The sequence below is a fragment of the Panthera tigris genome, chromosome A3 (assembly GCF_018350195.1).
Source record: "Panthera tigris isolate Pti1 chromosome A3, P.tigris_Pti1_mat1.1, whole genome shotgun sequence".
In the NCBI taxonomy this organism is placed as follows: domain Eukaryota; kingdom Metazoa; phylum Chordata; class Mammalia; order Carnivora; family Felidae; genus Panthera; species Panthera tigris.
Genome location: NC_056662.1, coordinates 100,249,327 through 100,267,064, shown reverse-complemented (window position 1 = coordinate 100,267,064; position 17,738 = coordinate 100,249,327). Strand labels below are relative to the sequence as shown.

General features: G+C 37.3%; 1 protein-coding gene and 1 long non-coding RNA gene across 5 annotated transcripts in view; one reads left to right on the top strand and one right to left on the bottom strand.

The window, feature by feature from the left end:
- The window catches only part of LOC122237374, a 50,623-nt gene extending 48,276 nt beyond the window's left edge, over positions 1 to 2,347 (bottom strand). For both annotated transcript variants that reach the window (XR_006215865.1, XR_006215864.1), the window contains exon 1: positions 2,185 to 2,347. This is a non-coding gene — a long non-coding RNA (uncharacterized LOC122237374). The remainder of the gene's footprint in view (positions 1 to 2,184) is intronic.
- LOC102968174 (charged multivesicular body protein 3) overlaps positions 1 to 17,738 on the top strand; it is a 102,417-nt gene that overhangs the window by 49,056 nt on the left and 35,623 nt on the right. Inside the window, exon 1 of one of the 3 annotated variants that reach the window (XM_042981913.1) lies at positions 2,462 to 2,618. The exons of 1 other annotated variant lie outside the window; for it this stretch is intronic. Coding sequence is in view for 1 of the 2 variants with exons in the window: in XM_007082313.3 (XP_007082375.2) it covers positions 2,574 to 2,618 (45 nt within the window). In the remaining variant the exon portion in view is untranslated. Of the gene's footprint in view, positions 1 to 2,461; positions 2,619 to 17,738 lie in introns of those variants that run through there. One more of the 3 variants, XM_007082313.3, reaches the window with a different exon arrangement.

Below are 17,738 nucleotides of genomic sequence, written 5' to 3'. Positions count from 1 at the left end.
ACAATATTTTATACCATGAGATTGGCAAAATTGCAAAATATTGATAATACTCATTGTTAGCAAGGATTTAGGGAATAGGATGCTCTCATACACTGTTGGTAGTTGAAAACCGTGCAACCTGTGTAGAGAGCAATGGTAGTATTTTTACAATTTAAGCTGTATCTATGTTTATTACTTAATAAGGAAAAATTAGAAACCACTTAATCTCATACAATAGGAAAATGGTTAAATAAATTTTAGTCCATTCCCACCAAATTATCCTTCAACTATATATTTTTTTATCAACACAGATGAATTTTTAATAAGATTACTTTAGGGCTTAGAAATCAATTTTTCCATACTTTCAATTAACAATGTTCATTCATCAAACTATTGTGTTTGGTATTGAAGAGACAGAGATGAGTAAAATGTATTTTCTGCCTTCGATTTTATGAGTCTGGTGGAATGGTTTTAAAACTTCCCTGTGCTTCAGGGGTGGAATAAATGTTTGATCTGAATTTCATTTTCAAAATATATTTAACTATTAAGACATCTGTAACTTAAAATAAAATTATTATTTTAATATTTATTTATTATGAATTTATTATTATTAATTTAGTTAATTATTATGAAAATCAACCAATTTAATATAATACATTTTAATACATTGGGACCACCACTTGCTAATGTCTACCATCAGGTAAACCACTCTTTTTTTTTTTTTAGTGATTTAAAATTTTTTCTTTTTTTAAAATTAATTAATTATTTAATTTACCTCTAAGTTAGTTAGCATATAATGCAATAGTGAATTAGGAGTACATACCAGTGATTCATCTCTTATGTATAACACTCAGTCCTCAGCTATAAATATTAACATCAATGACAATTTATATAAAAATTTTTTAAAAGGAGATCGGAAAACAATATGTATAACATGATCCCAACTAAGTAAAAATATGTGAAAGCATATTCTCCAAAGGAGAAGATCTCAAAGAATTCATACTATCTATAATTATAGTAATTTAATTATAAGGTTCTTTGAGACCTTTTCCCCTGAGGAAGTAAGAATGGGATTTTAGTTTCTACACTGAATTTGTACTGCTATTTTAAAAGAACTTTATTTAAGTATGATTGACATAAACTGCACATATTTAAAGTACCCATTTGTTTTGACATTATATACATCTGTGAAACCATCCCCACAATCAAGAGAATATCCATCACCTCCAAGAGCTTCCTTATGTGTCTCTAATCCCTCCTTCCTGCCTCTTTCCTAACAACCCCTGTCCCCTAGCAACTGCTGAGCCACTTTGTCACTACAGATTAGTTCACCTTTTTTGGAATGCTATATAAATGTAATCATGTAGCATTTACTTTTTTTTCTGTCTTCTTTCAGCATAATTATTTCGAGATTCACATTGTTGCATGTATCAATAGTTCATTTTTATTGCTGAGCAGCATTCCATTATATGGATCTATCGCAACTGATTTATCCATTCATCTTTTGATGGACATTTGGATTATTTCCAGTTCTGGGCTATTACAAATGAAGGTGCTATGAACACCCATTTACAAGTCTTTGTAAAGACATTTGCTTTTTCTACTCTTGGGTAACCCGCTAGCAGTGGAATTGCGTAAGATAGGTGTATGTTTAGCATTTTAAGAAATTATCAAAACGTTTTCAAAGTGGTTGTACCATTTACCACCAGAGATGGGAATATGAGGTTGTGGCACTAAATGAATGGCTCTCCACCATGACGTGAGGTAATGACAACAACCATCAGCTCACTGTGTAGGTTCAATCAGATTGCTGGGCTAAAATGCCTCTATTTTAGTCACAGATACCTTTGGGAATCTGACTAAGGTCATGGTCCATGTGGAGTATAAGACGACGGACACACAAGCGCCAGGTAGAAATCATCCACGTTGGAAATAACAATGGCCCGAACAAACGCTGTGACACTTTGGGCGGAAAGGAGAGTGCTGGAGTTCAAAAACATGGAAAAGTTACCATTACTGGTACTTGGTAAAGGGGGTAGAGAAGGTGATGCCCAGGTTAGAGTGACTAGGTGAGGGTGGCGACAACAGAGGGGAGGGAGGGAACAAGTCTAGCGGGAGAAAGAAGGGGTCGTTTCTGGCTTGCCGCAAGTTACGTGCTTAGGGGACTCATGGGTGATGCCGTGGGAAAAGTGGTTGTAAATGTACCTCGTCTAGGTGGAGATAGACTTCCGGTGCCACAACATACAGGTTTAAGAGAAGTATCAGAAGCAGCTGTAATCACCACATGTAGTTAGTAAGTTCGTATCTTCCAAAGAAATCACTTCACACCCCACAAAAACACGCCTAATTCGTCACTACCATCTACAAATCCCCGCCCAGAAGGGGCGCAATTGCAACAATCTCTCTGACGAAACTGCGCCTGGCCCAATTCTGCGCATGAGCCGGACGCATGCGCATCACCTTTCTCGCGGCCGCTGCCTTCTCTGGGAGTCTGGGCTCCTTTCCTCACGCCCGCCCCGCCCAGGCGGCTATCCGTGACCTGCCTGGGCGCGGGGAACGGAAAGCCAGAAGGGGCAAGACGAGTTCAATTCGCCATGGGGCTGTTTGGGAAAACCCAGGAGAAGCCGCCCAAAGAGCTGGTAAGGGCTACGGCGGCGGCAGAAGAGTCGGGGGATTTGCGTGGGGCGTAGTGGAGTTGGTAAGCGGCTGGCCCCTCTCCCTCGCAGCTCTGGCCAGGTGCCACTCGGCCCCCATTTCCGGGGCCTTCCACTCGACCGAGGTGCCAGAGGAAGAGTCTCTAAGGAGGCGGCCGTGGCTAAAAAGAGCCCTGCTACCTCAGCACTCCACAAGGCAGCCTGGGACTAGATAAAGAATTTCTCAGCCTCGGCACAGGGCTCGGAGGTAGCAAGGCGGTCCTGGCCCCTGGAAACCCCTTCCCCTGCCCGCGTTGGTACATCCAGCCCGGAACCTTTCCCTGCCGACGCCCCGCCCCTAATGCCCGCCTCCGGCCATCGGCCGCCCTGCCGTTACCCGCAGAGTGGTCCTCGCGGAGCCCAGCCACAGCTGCGGGAAGAGGAGGGACCTGCCGCCCCTTCCACCTGTCCCGCTGCGTTGAGTGGGAGGCTCTGTTTCCTCCTTCCCTGCCCTACAGCGTTATGTTGACTGCAGACATATATGAATTGTAGTAGGCACCCAACTCGTGCGAATGGTCCCGAGGAGAACTCTGGACCTGGCTTAGAATTCTGGGTCTACCTGTTAACGGAGATAATGTCGGGATAATGTGTAGCGGTTAAGAGGGTCCTGCAGAGTCCGTCTTCCTAAATTTGAACCCTGGTTTTCCACAGACCAAGCATTGTGATCTAGGGAAAGTTCATTTCTCTGTGCCTTACTTAGTCTTGTCTATTAACTGGGAATGATAATAGTTTCACTTCAGAGTCATGGAAAATGAAAGGCTGTAAAGTTTTGGCTAGTAGTGCTAGTTAGGGTTAATTCTTTTTTTTTTATAAATATATGGGTTTTTTTTTTTTTAAGTTTATTTATTTTGAGAGAGAGAGAGAGAGAGAGAGAGAGAGTAAGCTCAAGTAGGGACGAGGCAGAGAGAAAGGGAGAGAGAGAATCCCAAGCAGGCTCAGTGCTGTCAGCACAGAGCTGGACTTGGGCTCCATCCCATGAACCATGAGATCATGACCTGAACCGACATCGAGAGTTGGTCACTTACCCGACTAAGCCACCCAGACACCCCTGGGTTAATTCCTTATATATTCTACAACCTTGACACTTAAGTGCAGACCAGTGTCAGCATCACTTGGGAGGTTTTTAGAAATCGGGAGCCCTACCCAAGACCTATTTAATCCTAATTTGAATTCTAACAGGTTAATCAGGGATTTGTGTGAATATTAAGGTTTGAGAAGCATTGCTTTACAGTATCCAGTACAGATTTATCCATAATGGAAACAAACAAACCCTGAAATCCTTTAATAAATGATCTCACCTGTTCAGCTTTTGTGGGCAAGTTAAAAAAAATTTTTTTTTAAGTTTATTTTTGAGAGAGAGAGGGACAAAGTGTGAGTGGGGGAGAGGCAGAGACAGAGGGAGACACAGAATCTGAAGCAGACTCCAGGTTCTGAACTGTCAGCAGAGAACCCGTCTCGGAGCTTGAACTCTCACGAACCTTGTCCCCTCAACAAAAATGTAAGCTTCTTGAGAGCAAGGATCATGTTTTTCTTTATCATTCACTGGATCAGCATAGTGTTGAACTCCCTTAGCAAGAGTAAGGTGCTTATCAAATATTTGCTTGATGAACAAAAGTAGAGATGGTGAGAGAACAGCTCCACATTGAGAGAACAGCCTACTTGTCTCTTGTATATCCATCTGACAGTGATCAGAGTATGCAAAATTTGACCTAAGTTAAGTTATATTTGTTCCTTTTGGTAAATTTCTACTTATATGTATGTTTTAAATCTTGAAGGATACACAAAACCCCAGTTTACAGAGATATAACTTATTTAGGGAATAAATAATTTTATAATTAGGGAAAGGTGCTAAGTAGCTGAGGGTCAAAAGTGGGAAGGGAGCTTAGTTTTCACTATATCCCTGTTTTAGTCTGCTCAGGCTGCTGTAACAAAATACTATAGACTAGGTATCTTATACATAACAGAAATTTATTTCTCACAGTTTTGGAGGCTGGGAAGTCTAAGATCAGCGCACCCACAGATTCAGTGTCTGGTGAGGACCTTATTCCTAGGTATAGATGGCTATCTTTTCACTGTGTCCTCACATGGCAGAAGGGGGAATCAAGCTTTCTGGGTCTCTTTTGTAAGGTCACTAAACTCATTCATGACGGCTCTGCACTCATGACCAAGGCACCACATTCAAATACTGTCCCATTGGGGATTATGTTTAAAATATAAATTTGGCGGGGTGGCACAAACATTTAGACATACAAACTGTCTATAGCAGTGTGATTAGTGTATCCCAACCTGAGTCCTGGAATCAGCCATTTCTCCAAGGAGCACATATTCTGTGCAGTTGAATTCAACATAAGTTATTGAGCATCTGTTTTGTGCCAGATGTTGTATACGGGCTAAGTGAATAAATAAAAGATCTTTAACCTTCTGGAGTGGACAGTCTATAAGTAATTATAAGTACAATGTGGTTTACAAAAGGAAGGAGGTATAGCATTGTGTGTAATTACGCTGCAAGGGGTTTAACCTGTCCTTGGAGTCAAGCAAGACCTCCTCAAAGTAACCTTAAAGCTGAGACTTGAAGAACAAGTTCAGAAAACATGTTCTTTAACTATTTTCTTGACTATTGCTAACATTTGGGGAAAGAAATACTTTCTGGTAGTCATGAGAAAGTGTTCTATCAATTCTATCAGTTGCCACCTTCTACATAGTTATTAAATTGCTCCAATTCATGTCTCAGTGCTTCTAATTATAGAAATACTTTAACAAGTATAAACATAAGGTATAATTTGTCATTTTAAGATGTTAACAAATGGATATTGAGCTTAGTCAGCATTATCCTGAAGATTTGAAGTGAGGCCTTTTGAAAACTAGTTTGCTTCAATTAATTATAGGAAAAATATCTATTTTCATATATAAAGTTGAGTATACTTGTGTGGGCCAAATTCTAGGCTCTGTTTTCGGTTCCATTGATTTATGTGTCTATTCTTTGGTTGATACTACTCTGTCTTGAGTACTGTAGCTTTATATTGTCTTGAAATTGGATAGTGGGGAATCTCCCAGCCCTGTTTTTCTTCACTGTTATGTTGGCTATTCTGGGGCATTTGCCTTCACATATACATTTTAATTAATTAATTAATTAATTAATTAAAAATTTTAAGCTTATTTATTTTGAGAGAGAGAGAGAAAGAGCAGTCACGGGAGAGGCAGAGAGAGAGGGGGGGAGAAAGAATCCCAAGCACGCTCTGTACTGTCAGATGTGGGGCTTGAACTCATGAACTGTGAGATCATGAGCTGAGCCAAAATCAAGAGTCGGATGCTCAGCTGACTGAGCTACCCAGGTGCTCCTACGTACACATTTTAGATTCAATTTGTTGATATCTACAATTATAGATTTTGGTGATTTTGATTGGGGTTGCATTGAATCTACAGAAGAAGTTAAGAAGAGTAGATGTCTTTTTTTGTTTTTTTTTTTCAGTTTTAAACTATATTTTATTTTATTTTGTTTTTTAACTTTTTTTTTTTAATATATGAAATTTATTGTCAGATTGGTTTCCATACAACACCCAGTGCTCATCCCAAAAGATGCCCTCTTCAATGCCCATCACCTACCCTCCTCTCCCTCCCACCCCCCATCAACCCTCAGTTTGTTCTCAGTTTTTAAGAGTCTCTTATGCTTTGGCTCTCTCCCACTGTAACCTCTTTTTTTTTTTCCTTCCCCTCCCCCATGGGTTTCTGTTAAGTTTCTCAGGATCCACATAAGAGTGAACACATATGGTATCTGTCTTTCTCTGTATGGCTTATTTCACTTAGCATCACACTCTCCAATTCATCCACGTTGCTTCAAAGGTCCATATTTCATTCTTTCTCATTGCCACGTAGTACTCCATTGTGTATATAAACCACAATTTCTTTATCCATTCATCAGTTGATGGACATTTAGGCTCTTCCCACAATTTGGCTATTGTTGAGAGTGCTGCTATAAACATCGGGGTACAAGTGCCCCTATGCGTCAGTACTGCTGTATCCCTTGGGTAAAGAATTGATGTCTTTTAATGTTGTCTTCCAATCCATGAACTTGGACTATCTCTCCATTTATTTATATCTTCTTTGATTTCTTTCATCAGTGGTTTGTAGTTTTCCAGTAGATCTAATACATATTATTTGATTTATACTTGGGTGGTTTTTTTGGGTTTTTTTTGGTGCTACTGTAAAAGTTTTTTTTTCAAATTTCAGATTCCAGTTATTACTGGTGTATGAGAAAGCAGTTAACTTTTGTATGTTAACATTCTGTCTTACAACTTTGCTATACTTGCTTGTTAGTACCAGGAGATTTTTTTAATTGATTCTTTGGGATTTTTTTGTTTTTAACATAGAAAAAAATCATGTCCTCTGTGCGCGCGCGCGCGCACACACACACACACACACACACACACACACACACACAGTTTAATTGCTTTCTTCCCGTTCTGTATACCTTTTTTCATGTCGTATTAGCTAGGACTTCATTACAGTATTGAGTAGGAGTAGAGAGAGATATCCTTGCTGTGTTCCCAATCTTCGCATGAAAGCTTCTAAATTCTTACCATTAATTATGATTTTAGGTATAGTGGGGAGGTTGCAGATTTTTAAAAAAATGTTAAGAGTTTCCCTTTCTTTATTCAGGTTTGCTGAGAGTTTTTATGGTGAGTAGGTACTGGATCTTGTCAAATGTGTTTTCTGTGTCGATTCACATGATTTTTCTTATTTAGCTTACTGATGTGGTGAGTTACAGTAATCGATTGTTGAATCTTGAACCAGCCTTCCATATCTGGAATAAATTCCAGTTGGTCATGGTTTATAATTCTTTTCATATATTTTTGCATTCAATTTGCTAACATTTTATACAGGGCTTTTGCATGTGTGTTCATGAGAGCTACTGCTCTGTAGTTTTCCTTCCTAGTAATGTCTTTATCTGGGTTTGGTATTAGATTAATGCTGTCATAGAATGAGTTAAGAAGTGTTCCCTCGTATGTTTTCTTGAAGATTTTATTCTTGAAAATTGTTTTCATTTCTTCCTTAAATGTTTGAGTACCTATTTTCAGGGGTTTGTTTTGGGAGGGGGCTATATACCTAGGAGTAGAATTGTTGGGTCATATGGTAATTCTTTATTTACCTTTTTGAGAAACTCCAAAACTGTTTTTTTTTGTTTTTGTTTTCACGGTGGCTTCACCATTTTACATTCCCATCAGCAATGTACAAGTGTACTGTTTCTCTGCATCCTTCCCAACAATTAAAAAAAATTTTTTGATAGCCAATCTGCTGGGTGCAAAGTGGTATCTCATTGTTTTGATTTGCATTGCCTTAATGACCAATGAAGTTGAATATCTTTTCATGTGCTTGTTGGCCATTTGTATATCTCCTTTGGAGAAATGCCTGTTTATGTCCTTTGCACATTTTTAATTGGGCTGACTTTTTGTTGTTGAGTTGTATGAGTTCATTATATACTTATAGTAAGCCCTTATCAGGTACAGGATTTGCAAATATTTTCTCTCATTTTATAGGTTATTTTTTTTTTTTTTACTTTCTTGATAATATCCTTTGATGCACAGTTGTTTTTAATTTTGATGAGGTTCAGTTTATGTATTTTTCTCTATTTGTTCATTCTTTTAGGGCATTTCTAATTATCCATTGCCAAATCTGATACTTTCAAGAGTTTTAACAGATTTATAACCTATAGCTAAGTCTTTGATTTGTGTTATATGCTGGAGGTAGGAGTAGTGCTTTCTTTTGAAAGAAGAAATCATGTTTGCATGATATATCTCTGTATGCCTTTACCTTTACTCTTAGTCTTTATATTTAAGTGGGTTTTTGGTAGGCAACATACAGTTGAGTCTTCCTTTTTTTTTTTTTTTTTTAATATTTATTTATTTTAGAGAAAGAGAGTGTGAGAAGGGGAGAGGCAGGGAGAGAGGGAGATACATAATCCAAAGCAGGTTCCAGGCTCTGAGCTGTCAGTACAGAGCCTGATGCGAGGCTTGAACTCAGGAACTGTGAGACCATGACCTGAGCCAAAGTCGGCTGCTTAACCAATTGAGCCACCCGGGTGCCCCAGTTGAGTCTTGCTTTTTATCTCTCCCCACCCCACCACCACATGCTGTCTTTTAGTTGGTTTATTTATTTTTTTTTTTTAAGTGAAGCCCAGTGCAGGGCTTGAACTCACAACCCTGAGATCAAGACCTGAGCTGAGATCAAGAATCAGGTGTTTTTAACTGACTGAGCCACCTAGACCCTTGGTGCCCCTTGACCATTCACATTTAAAATGATGATTGATATAGCTGCATTAATGTCTACAGTGTTGTAACTGGTGTCTGTCATACTTCTTTGTTATTTTTTTTCCCATCTTAAAAAAATTTTTTTTTGTCTTGTGTGATTTTAATTGAGGATTTTATATGATTCATTTTATCTCATATTTTTGCATATCAATTACAAATTTTTAAAAACATTTTAGTGGTTATCCCAGATTTGAAATATACATTTGTGATTAACTAGCTTAACTTTTTTTTTTTTAATGTTTATTTATTTTTGAGAGAGAGACATACAGAGTGTGAACAGGGCACAGGCAGAGAGAGAGAGAGGGAAACACAGAATCTGAAGTAGGCTCCAGGCTCTGAGCTGTCAGCACAGAGCCTAATATGGGCCTCGAACTCACAAACTGTGAGATCATGACCTGAGCTGAAGTGGGATGCTTAACTCACTGAGCCACCTAGGCGCCCCAAACTAACTTAACTTCTAATAACATACTGTTTCATATGTAATGCAGGTAGCTTTCTAACTGTATTCCCAGCTCCTCTCTCCTGTCCAATATGACATTGTTCTCACTCATTTCACTTATCCATATGCTATCTTCATCCAATACACATTTGCTATTATTGTTTTTAATTTTTAAATGTTTACTTATTTTTGACAGAGAAATAGAGCATGAGCAGAGGAGGGGCAGAGAGAGAGGGAGACACAGAATCTGAAGCAGGCTCCAGGCTCTGAGCTGTCAGCACAGAGCCTGATATGGGGCCTGAACTCACAAACCGCGAGATCATGACCTGAGCTGAAGTCAGACACTTAACCAACTGAGCCACCCAGGCGCCCCCACATTTGCTATTATTGAACAGTTATCTTTTAAATCATTTAAGAATAAGAAAAGTAAAAATTTTGGCTTCACTTATTTTTTTCTCTGATACTCTTTATATAGATGCAAGTTTCTAACTATATAATTTTTATTCTCCCTGAGGAACTTTGTTTAAACATTTCTGGTAGGCCAGATCTGCTGTGATGAATTCCCTCAATTTTGTTTGAGAGTCTTTATTTCTCCTCTTTTGATAGATAATTTTGTTGGACATAGAATTCTAAGTTGGTGATTTTTTTCCCCAACACTTTAAATATGTCCACTCTGTTAGTGCTTGCATAGTTTCTAACAAGAAGTCATTTGTAGTTCATACCCTTGTTCCCCTGTAGGTAAAGTGCTTTTTTGCTCTATCTTCTTCCAAGATTTTCTCTTTGCTTTGGTGTCTACAGTTTGAATATGATATCACTAGTTGTCATTTTTTGGATTGTTATTCTACTTTTTGTTCCCTTTACTTCCTGGATCTTTGGTTTGGTGTCTGTCATTAATTTTGGAAAGTTCTCAATAATAATTATTTCCAGTATTTTTTTCTGTTCAGTTTCCTCTTTTATCTCTTTCAGGTATTCCAGTTATGTGTATGTTAACATCTTTTAAAACCATCCCATAGTTCTTAGTCATTTTTTTTCTTTTTGTTTTCATCTTTTTCTTTTTAAATTTCAATTTGGGAAGTTTCTATTCAGTGGCTCAAATTCATTGATTCATTCCTTGGCCATGTCCTGTCTACTGATAGACCTATCAAAGGTATTTTTCATTCTGTTGGAATATTATGTTTTATATTTCTAGCATTTCCTTTTGATTCTTAGTGTTTCCATTCCCTGTACTTGCTTACATTATTCATCTCTTCTTGGATAATGTCTACTTTTTTTTTTTTTTACAAGAGCCAAAACATGTCAATATTTTTTTTTAATTTTTTTTTTAATGTTTATTTATTTTTGAGACAGAGACAGAGCATGAGCAGGGAAGGGGCAGAGAGAGAGGGAGACACAGAATGTGAAGTAGGCTCCAGGCTCTGAGCTGTCAGCACAGAGCCCAATGCGGGGCTCGAACTCAGGAACTGTGAGATCATGATCTGAGCTGAAGTTGGACGCTTAACCGAATGAGCCACCCAGGCGCCCCAACAAACATGTCAATCTTTATGTCATATCTAGTCCTGGTTCTGATTCTTGCTTGATCTCTTCAGACTGCTTTTTCTTGCCGTTTAGAATGCCTTGTAATTTTATGTTGAAAACTGGACATGATACATGAGGTATTAAGAACTAGGGTGAATTGGTCTTCAGTATGAGGTTTTATGTTAATTAGGCTAGGAGTTTGGCTTTGTTAATATTTTTCTGGAGCTATAGGTGCCATAGGCTTAAAGTTATTCTAGTGTGCCTGTTTTTATCTCCTTGTTATTTTGGACATCCAAAAAAACTCCTCCTTAGATACATAGGTAAAACTTACCTTGCATCTCTTTTAGCTCTAGTTCTACTGGAGCCCTATTGGTGTGATGGTAAAATGTGGGGGACTGGAGCATTCTATAATCTTATTAAGTGTTTTTGTGGCCTGTGTCCCTGGACTATGACATTTGCAAGTATTTCTTAATTTTTTGCCCACTTCTGGTGACAAAAGAAGATTTAAAAAAGATCAGTCTGGTACATGCCCTTTCCCAAAGTGGAACAAGGCTCTAGGAAGGTTTATTTTATCGAAGAATAGGCCTTTGTTATGGAAGACAGTCTGTGCATATTTCAGAGTGGTTACTTTCCTCCTTCCTCTGTCAGAAACACAAGGGGGGATCTTTCTTGCCTTTTCAAAATGAAAAGCTTCTAGAGGTAAAACCCATGCAATAGTGGTGTCCCCTAGGAGTTTCATTCTCATGATACTTTATACCCATCCTGCAGCAACTAGTCAAAATTACCATTTAAATGTTCCTTCCAGTGTTCCAGGTAAGCATGTCTCAGCTGTGATTTTCTGTATTCACCTTTCTTTTTCCACATTTGCCCTGTAGTTTGGTTAATAGTTTGCCCTGTAAATTTTTTTTCTTCTCTTTTCTTTTCTTTTCACTTTTTTTTTTTTTGTTTTTGTTATAGGACAAGATGACTTCTGAGCTCTTTATATATTCAGTCAGAGCTGAATCTGAAATTTTTCTCCACTTTTAAGTGCTACTTTTTGCTCATAGAATTTGGGATTGAGATAATTTTTTCTTTCAGCATTTTAAAGATGCTCCATTGTCTTCTGATTTGCATAGTTTCTTTTGAGAAGTCTGATGTAATTGTTATTTTTGGTCCTTTGTGATTATGATTAATGTGTATTTTTTCTCCATAGCTGGTTTTAAGATATTTATCTCTGATTTTCAGCATTTTAAATATAATGTGTTTAGGGGCACCTGGGTGGCTCAGTCGGTCACGTGTCCAGCTTCGGCTCAGGTCATGATCCCGTGGTTCATGGGTTTGAGCCCTGCGTCAGGCTCTGTGCTGACAGCTCAGAGCCTGGAGCCTGCTTCGAATTCTGTGTCTCCCCCTCCCTCTCCCTCTCCCCTGCTCATGCTCTGTCTTTCTCTATCTCTCAAGAATAAATAAACAAAAAAAAATTTAAATATAATGTGTTTAGGTGTGCGGTGTAGTGTTACATTCTGTTATTTTGTTTGTTTTTGGTGTCTCCATAGCTTTGGGTTCTCTAAGCTTCTTAGATCTGTGGTTTGATACTTTTCATTCTTTTTGGAAAAATTTCAGCCATTCTGTCCTTAAATACTTTGTTTTCCTTCTCACTTCCTGCTGGAATTCCAATTATACATCTGTTAGACCATTTGTTATGTCTCGTAGTTCCTGAATACTTTGTCTTATTTTATTCTGTTTTTTAGTTTGGGTAACTTTTATTGACTTTAGGTTTGTTGATTCTTTCCTCGGCTGTGTTTGATGAGCCAGTGAAGACATTCTTTGTATATGTTTCAACATTTTTCTACCATATTTAATTGAGACTGAAAGTGGATGTGAGCGCCCATTGTGCCTGTGGTTCCTGAGGTTCTGTGCTCTCCACTAACCCATTCTGGGACTTCATCAATTTATTAAAAACTTTAACCAGGTTTTCCTTAATTGCTCGTAAAGTACCTGCCATCCCATGCTGTGTCACAGCTAGTTTAGTGTTCAGTGCTGCCTCTCTTCTTGGAAGTGAGTTTGTTTATATTTCATATTGCTTTGTTACCTTGTAACCTATGTTTTGGCAAGTTCAGGAAAAGTTATTTTGTAGTTCATCCAGCTTTGTTTTACTGTCTTATTGAGAGTCTTCCCAGCTTTCAGTATCTCAGCAGAGATGGAAGTCTCAAATTCTTTTTGGAAAGTGCCCCCATTAAATTAGACCCATTTCTTAAGTGCCTTTGTGTACATTTTTTTTCAACCAGTGTATATTATATCCTTCTCTATTTTGCATCCATTTGCACATTTTTCTTTTGTGGTATTGTTTTCCTGTTACTACCCTAAATATGCTATATATTGGTCCTTACAGTGGAATGTATGACTTATGATATTGAAGCCTTTTTGAGAGATGAATATGTATTTTTGCTGTTAAAAAACTTGTGACTTTAATTAACTCTGGTTTGGAAATAAGTATAGGTAATTCATTAGTTACTATTTTTCCTGTAATGAAGACAAATTGACTTTAGTTTTCAGTAATCATTTGCCATGCATTTTTCATTTACTTTAGAAGATGCTGATTAAATGTCAGTTATGAAACTGAAACAAAATCTGGGTTTTTGTAACTATTTTTAAGTTTTGGGTGATTGTATAACAAAGAAGGGAGTGTGGCATCTAAAACAATTAAAAAGGGGTGCCGACTGGCTCAGTCAATGGAGCATGAGACTCTTGATCTTGGGGTTGTAAGTTTGAGTCCCACATTGGGTGTAGAGATTACTTAAAAATAAAATCTTTAAAAAAATAAAATAAAACAATTAAAAAAATACTCAATAAGTGTTCCTAATATTATGAGATAGAATTTAAAAGTATTTCTGGGGTGCCTGTGTGGCTCAGTTACTTGAGCATCCAACTCTAGATTTCAGGTCATGATCCCAGGGTTGTGGGATTAGAGCCCTGTGTTGGGCTCTGCACTGAGTGTGGAGCCTGCTTAAAGACTCTCTCTCTCTCCCTCTGTCCCCCTCCCCTACTTGTGTGCTCTGTCTCTAAAATTAAAAAATAAAAAGGATTTAAAAATACTTCTTCCAAAGATGATTTGAAGCACTTATAAACTGGGTTTTTAAAAAATTCATAAAATAGTCTCTTACATTTTAAAATTTTAATTGAAATAAAGTTGACATAGAATATTAAATTAATTTCAGGTATACAACATAAAGATTCAGTGATCATATACATTATGAATATCCATGATAAATGTATTACAGTATTATTGACTAAATTGTCTATGTCAAACTTTTCATCTCCATGATTTATTTTATAACCAGAAGTACGTACCTCTTAATCCCCTTCACCTAATTTGCCCATCCTTCTTCCATTCCTCTCCTGTTTGGCAACCACCAGTACTCTATGAATCTGTTTCTGTCTTTTTTTGTTTGTTTCATTTTTTAGATTCTGCATAGAAATGAAATCTTGTGGTGTTTGCTTTTCTTTGGCTTATTTTATTTAGCAGAATATGCTCTAGGTCCATCCATGTGGCCACAAATGGCAAGATTTCATTCCTCTTTACAGCTGAGTAACATTCCATTTGTGTATATGTGCCCCACCTTTATCCATTTATCTATAGATGGACACTTAGGTTGCTTCCATGTTTTCACTGTTGTAAAGAGAGCTGCAATAAACATGGGGTGTATATATCTTTCTGAATTAGGGTTTTTGTTTTCTTTGTGTAAATATCCAGAAGTAGAATTACTGGATCGTATGGTAGCTTAATTTTTAATTTTTTGAGGAACCGCCATACTGTTTTCCCTAGGGGTTGCACCAATTTACATTCCCACCAGAATGCATGTGGACTTCCTTTTCTCCACATCCTCACCAACACTTATTTCTTGTCTTTTTGATGTTAGCCAGTCTGACTAGTGTGAGGTGATAGCTTACTGTGGTTTTTGGTTTGCATTTCCCTAATGATTAGTCATGTTGAGCATCTTTTCATGTGTCTGTTGGCTGTCTGTGTATCTTCTTTGGAAGATACTTAGGTCCTCTGCCCATCTGTTAATCAGATTGATTTTCTGGTGTTGAGTTATGGGAGTTCCTTATATATTTTGAATACTAACCCCTTATTGGATATATCTTTTGCAAATATTTTCTCCCTCTGTTTGTTGCCTTTCTGTCTTATTGATGGTTTCCTTCATCGTGCAAAAGCTTTTTAGTTCCATATAGTCCTAATTGTTTATTTTTGCTTCTGTTTCACTTGCCTGAGAAAAACATTGTGATATTTGATGTTCAACAGATTACTGCCTAAAATTTTCTTTTAGGAGTTTTATGACTTTAGGTCTCACATTTAGGTCTTGAATCCATTTTGGGTTTATTTTTGTGTAAGGTGTAAAGAAGTGGTCTGGCTTCATTCTTTGGTGTGTAGCTGTCTGTTTTCCCCAACACCATTTATTGAAGAGACTGTCTTTTCTCCATTGTCTATTCTTGTCTCCTTTGTCATAGATTAACTGATGATATATGTATGGGTTTGTTTTTGGTCTCTCACTTTTGTTCTACTGATCTATGTGTCTGTTTTTCTACCAGTTCCCATACTGTTTTGTTACTATAGCTTTGTGGTATGTCTTGAAATCTGGGATCATGATACCTCCAGCTTTCTTCTTTCTCAAGTTTGCTTTGGCTATTCAGGGTCTTCTGTGGTTGCATACAAATTTTAGTATTAGTTATTCTAGTTCTGTGAAAAATGCTGTTGGTATTTCTATAGGGATTGCACTGAATGTGCAGATTGCTTTGGGTAGTATGGACATTTTAACAGTATTCTTCCCATTCAGAACTCGATGTTTTTCACAATTCTTTTTTTATCTTTTGTTTTTAAAAAATATTTCTTGAAATAGGTTATATTTGTACATAATAAAAAATTCAAAAGGCAGCAAATTGTTCGGTTTCCATCTTTGAAACAGCAGTCTAATTTATTATGGATTCTCCCGTTGCTATTCTGTAATGTATGGACATATAAATATTTCTATCCTCTCCTTTTCTCTCTCTTTTTTCTTCCCCTTCTCTGTTCCTTCATTCTCCTTTCTCCTCTCCCTCTCTTTACCCTTATTTCTCTCTCTAATGTATATAATGTCATACTATAAATGTCCTTTACTTTTCTGTTTTCATTATATTTTGAGAATTAATTGCATGGGTAGTCCTCATTGCATTGCCTTTTTCTGTTTAGTTAGGACATAATGTCCATTCATGGAAATTCTTTAACTAATAGAACTAACTAGTGTTCTTTTGATATACATTTAGACATTTCTAGTCTTTTGCCTACTATAAACAATGTAACAATGGATTTTTACAAAAGATATTTCACCATTGCCATGTATTGTATTAGATTTGAGTACTCACCCCTTAAGGAATATGAGCAGTTAAACATTTATATAATGAGAAACTTTGAAACAACCAGTTTTTAATGACTTTTATTTTAAGCTTCTGGATTTATTTAAGCAATGGATAAGCTTCAGTTGAAAGATAAACTGTAAATAGCTGTAGTAATAAGTTGATAGCTTCTTATCTTTTTGAATTAAAATTTTCTCTGGGACACCTCGGTGGCTCAGTGGTTTAAGTGTCCCAAGTTTGTCTCAGGTCATGATCTCATGGTTCGTGGGTTCAAGCCCCATGTTGGGCTCTGTGCTGACAGCTCAAAGCCTGGAGCCTGCGTCGGATTCTGTCTCCCTCTCTCTCTGCCCCTCCCCTGCTCACACTGTGTGTGTGTGTGTGTGTGTGTGTGTGTGTGTGTCTCAAAAATAAGTAAACGTTAAAAATTTTTTTTTCTCGATACTGGACATGTAAGCAAAATCTGGAAATAAACTGGATGCTAAGGTTGTTATAACACTGTAACAACTAATTTAAAGTTTTGTCTTTCATCAATACAGATAGGCTGTTCTCATTTACTTACTTCATAGTAGTACTAATTTTGAATGTGATCCTATATGATAAGTGTGTGTTGGCATAATACTTCTTGTATTTGTGAAGTTATATGTTTATTTATTTGAAAGATTTATTTGAAAGATTTTGCTCTAAAAACAAGTTTAAGAATCACTGCACTGGTTCATTCTGCCTCATTTTAAGGCTTAAATTTGAATTGTGAAACTTATCCTAGGTGTGGTTCCTGGAATTTTAGTAACTGCTACAAGTTGGTACTCTTCATGGGTGCATTGCTTCCACTTGATTGGCTATCCTCAGGGATTAGCAGTTGAAAGCAGAAATAATAGGAACTAATCAATATTTTGACCCATGAAAATAAAAATCTAAAATTTATGTTTAGCTTTATAATACCAGATTAGGAATAACTTGCTGCCTTACAAAACTCATTGCTATAATATAATAGACGTAAATGTTTTTTTCTTGCAACTTGAATCAAATAGCTTTACCCATCAATGTTGCCAGTTCAGACAAACATTATTTAGCCACATTTATTTTTGTACTCCATCCTCTTAGTCTATAGAAAAGGACACTGTTTTGCCTAGGTCCTTTAGTGGTTTTTGTTTTTGCTGAGTAAAATATTACAGCCCCTTTCTCCTCACCTCCTCCCCAGTCCACCATAGTGGATAGTCACGTGGTTCCCTTACAAACTTTTTGAGGTCTCTGCTCAAAAGTCACCTTAGTAGTTGAGCTCTCTTCCATCACCCTATAAAAAATAGCAAACCTCCCCCGCCACTGCTCTCATCCTATTTTCCTTGCTTCATTTTCTCCGTAGCACTCGTTTTGTGACAGAGTATTTACTTGTTTATTTGCTTACTGTCTTTTTCCTTATTAGAATGTAAGTTCATAAGGTGG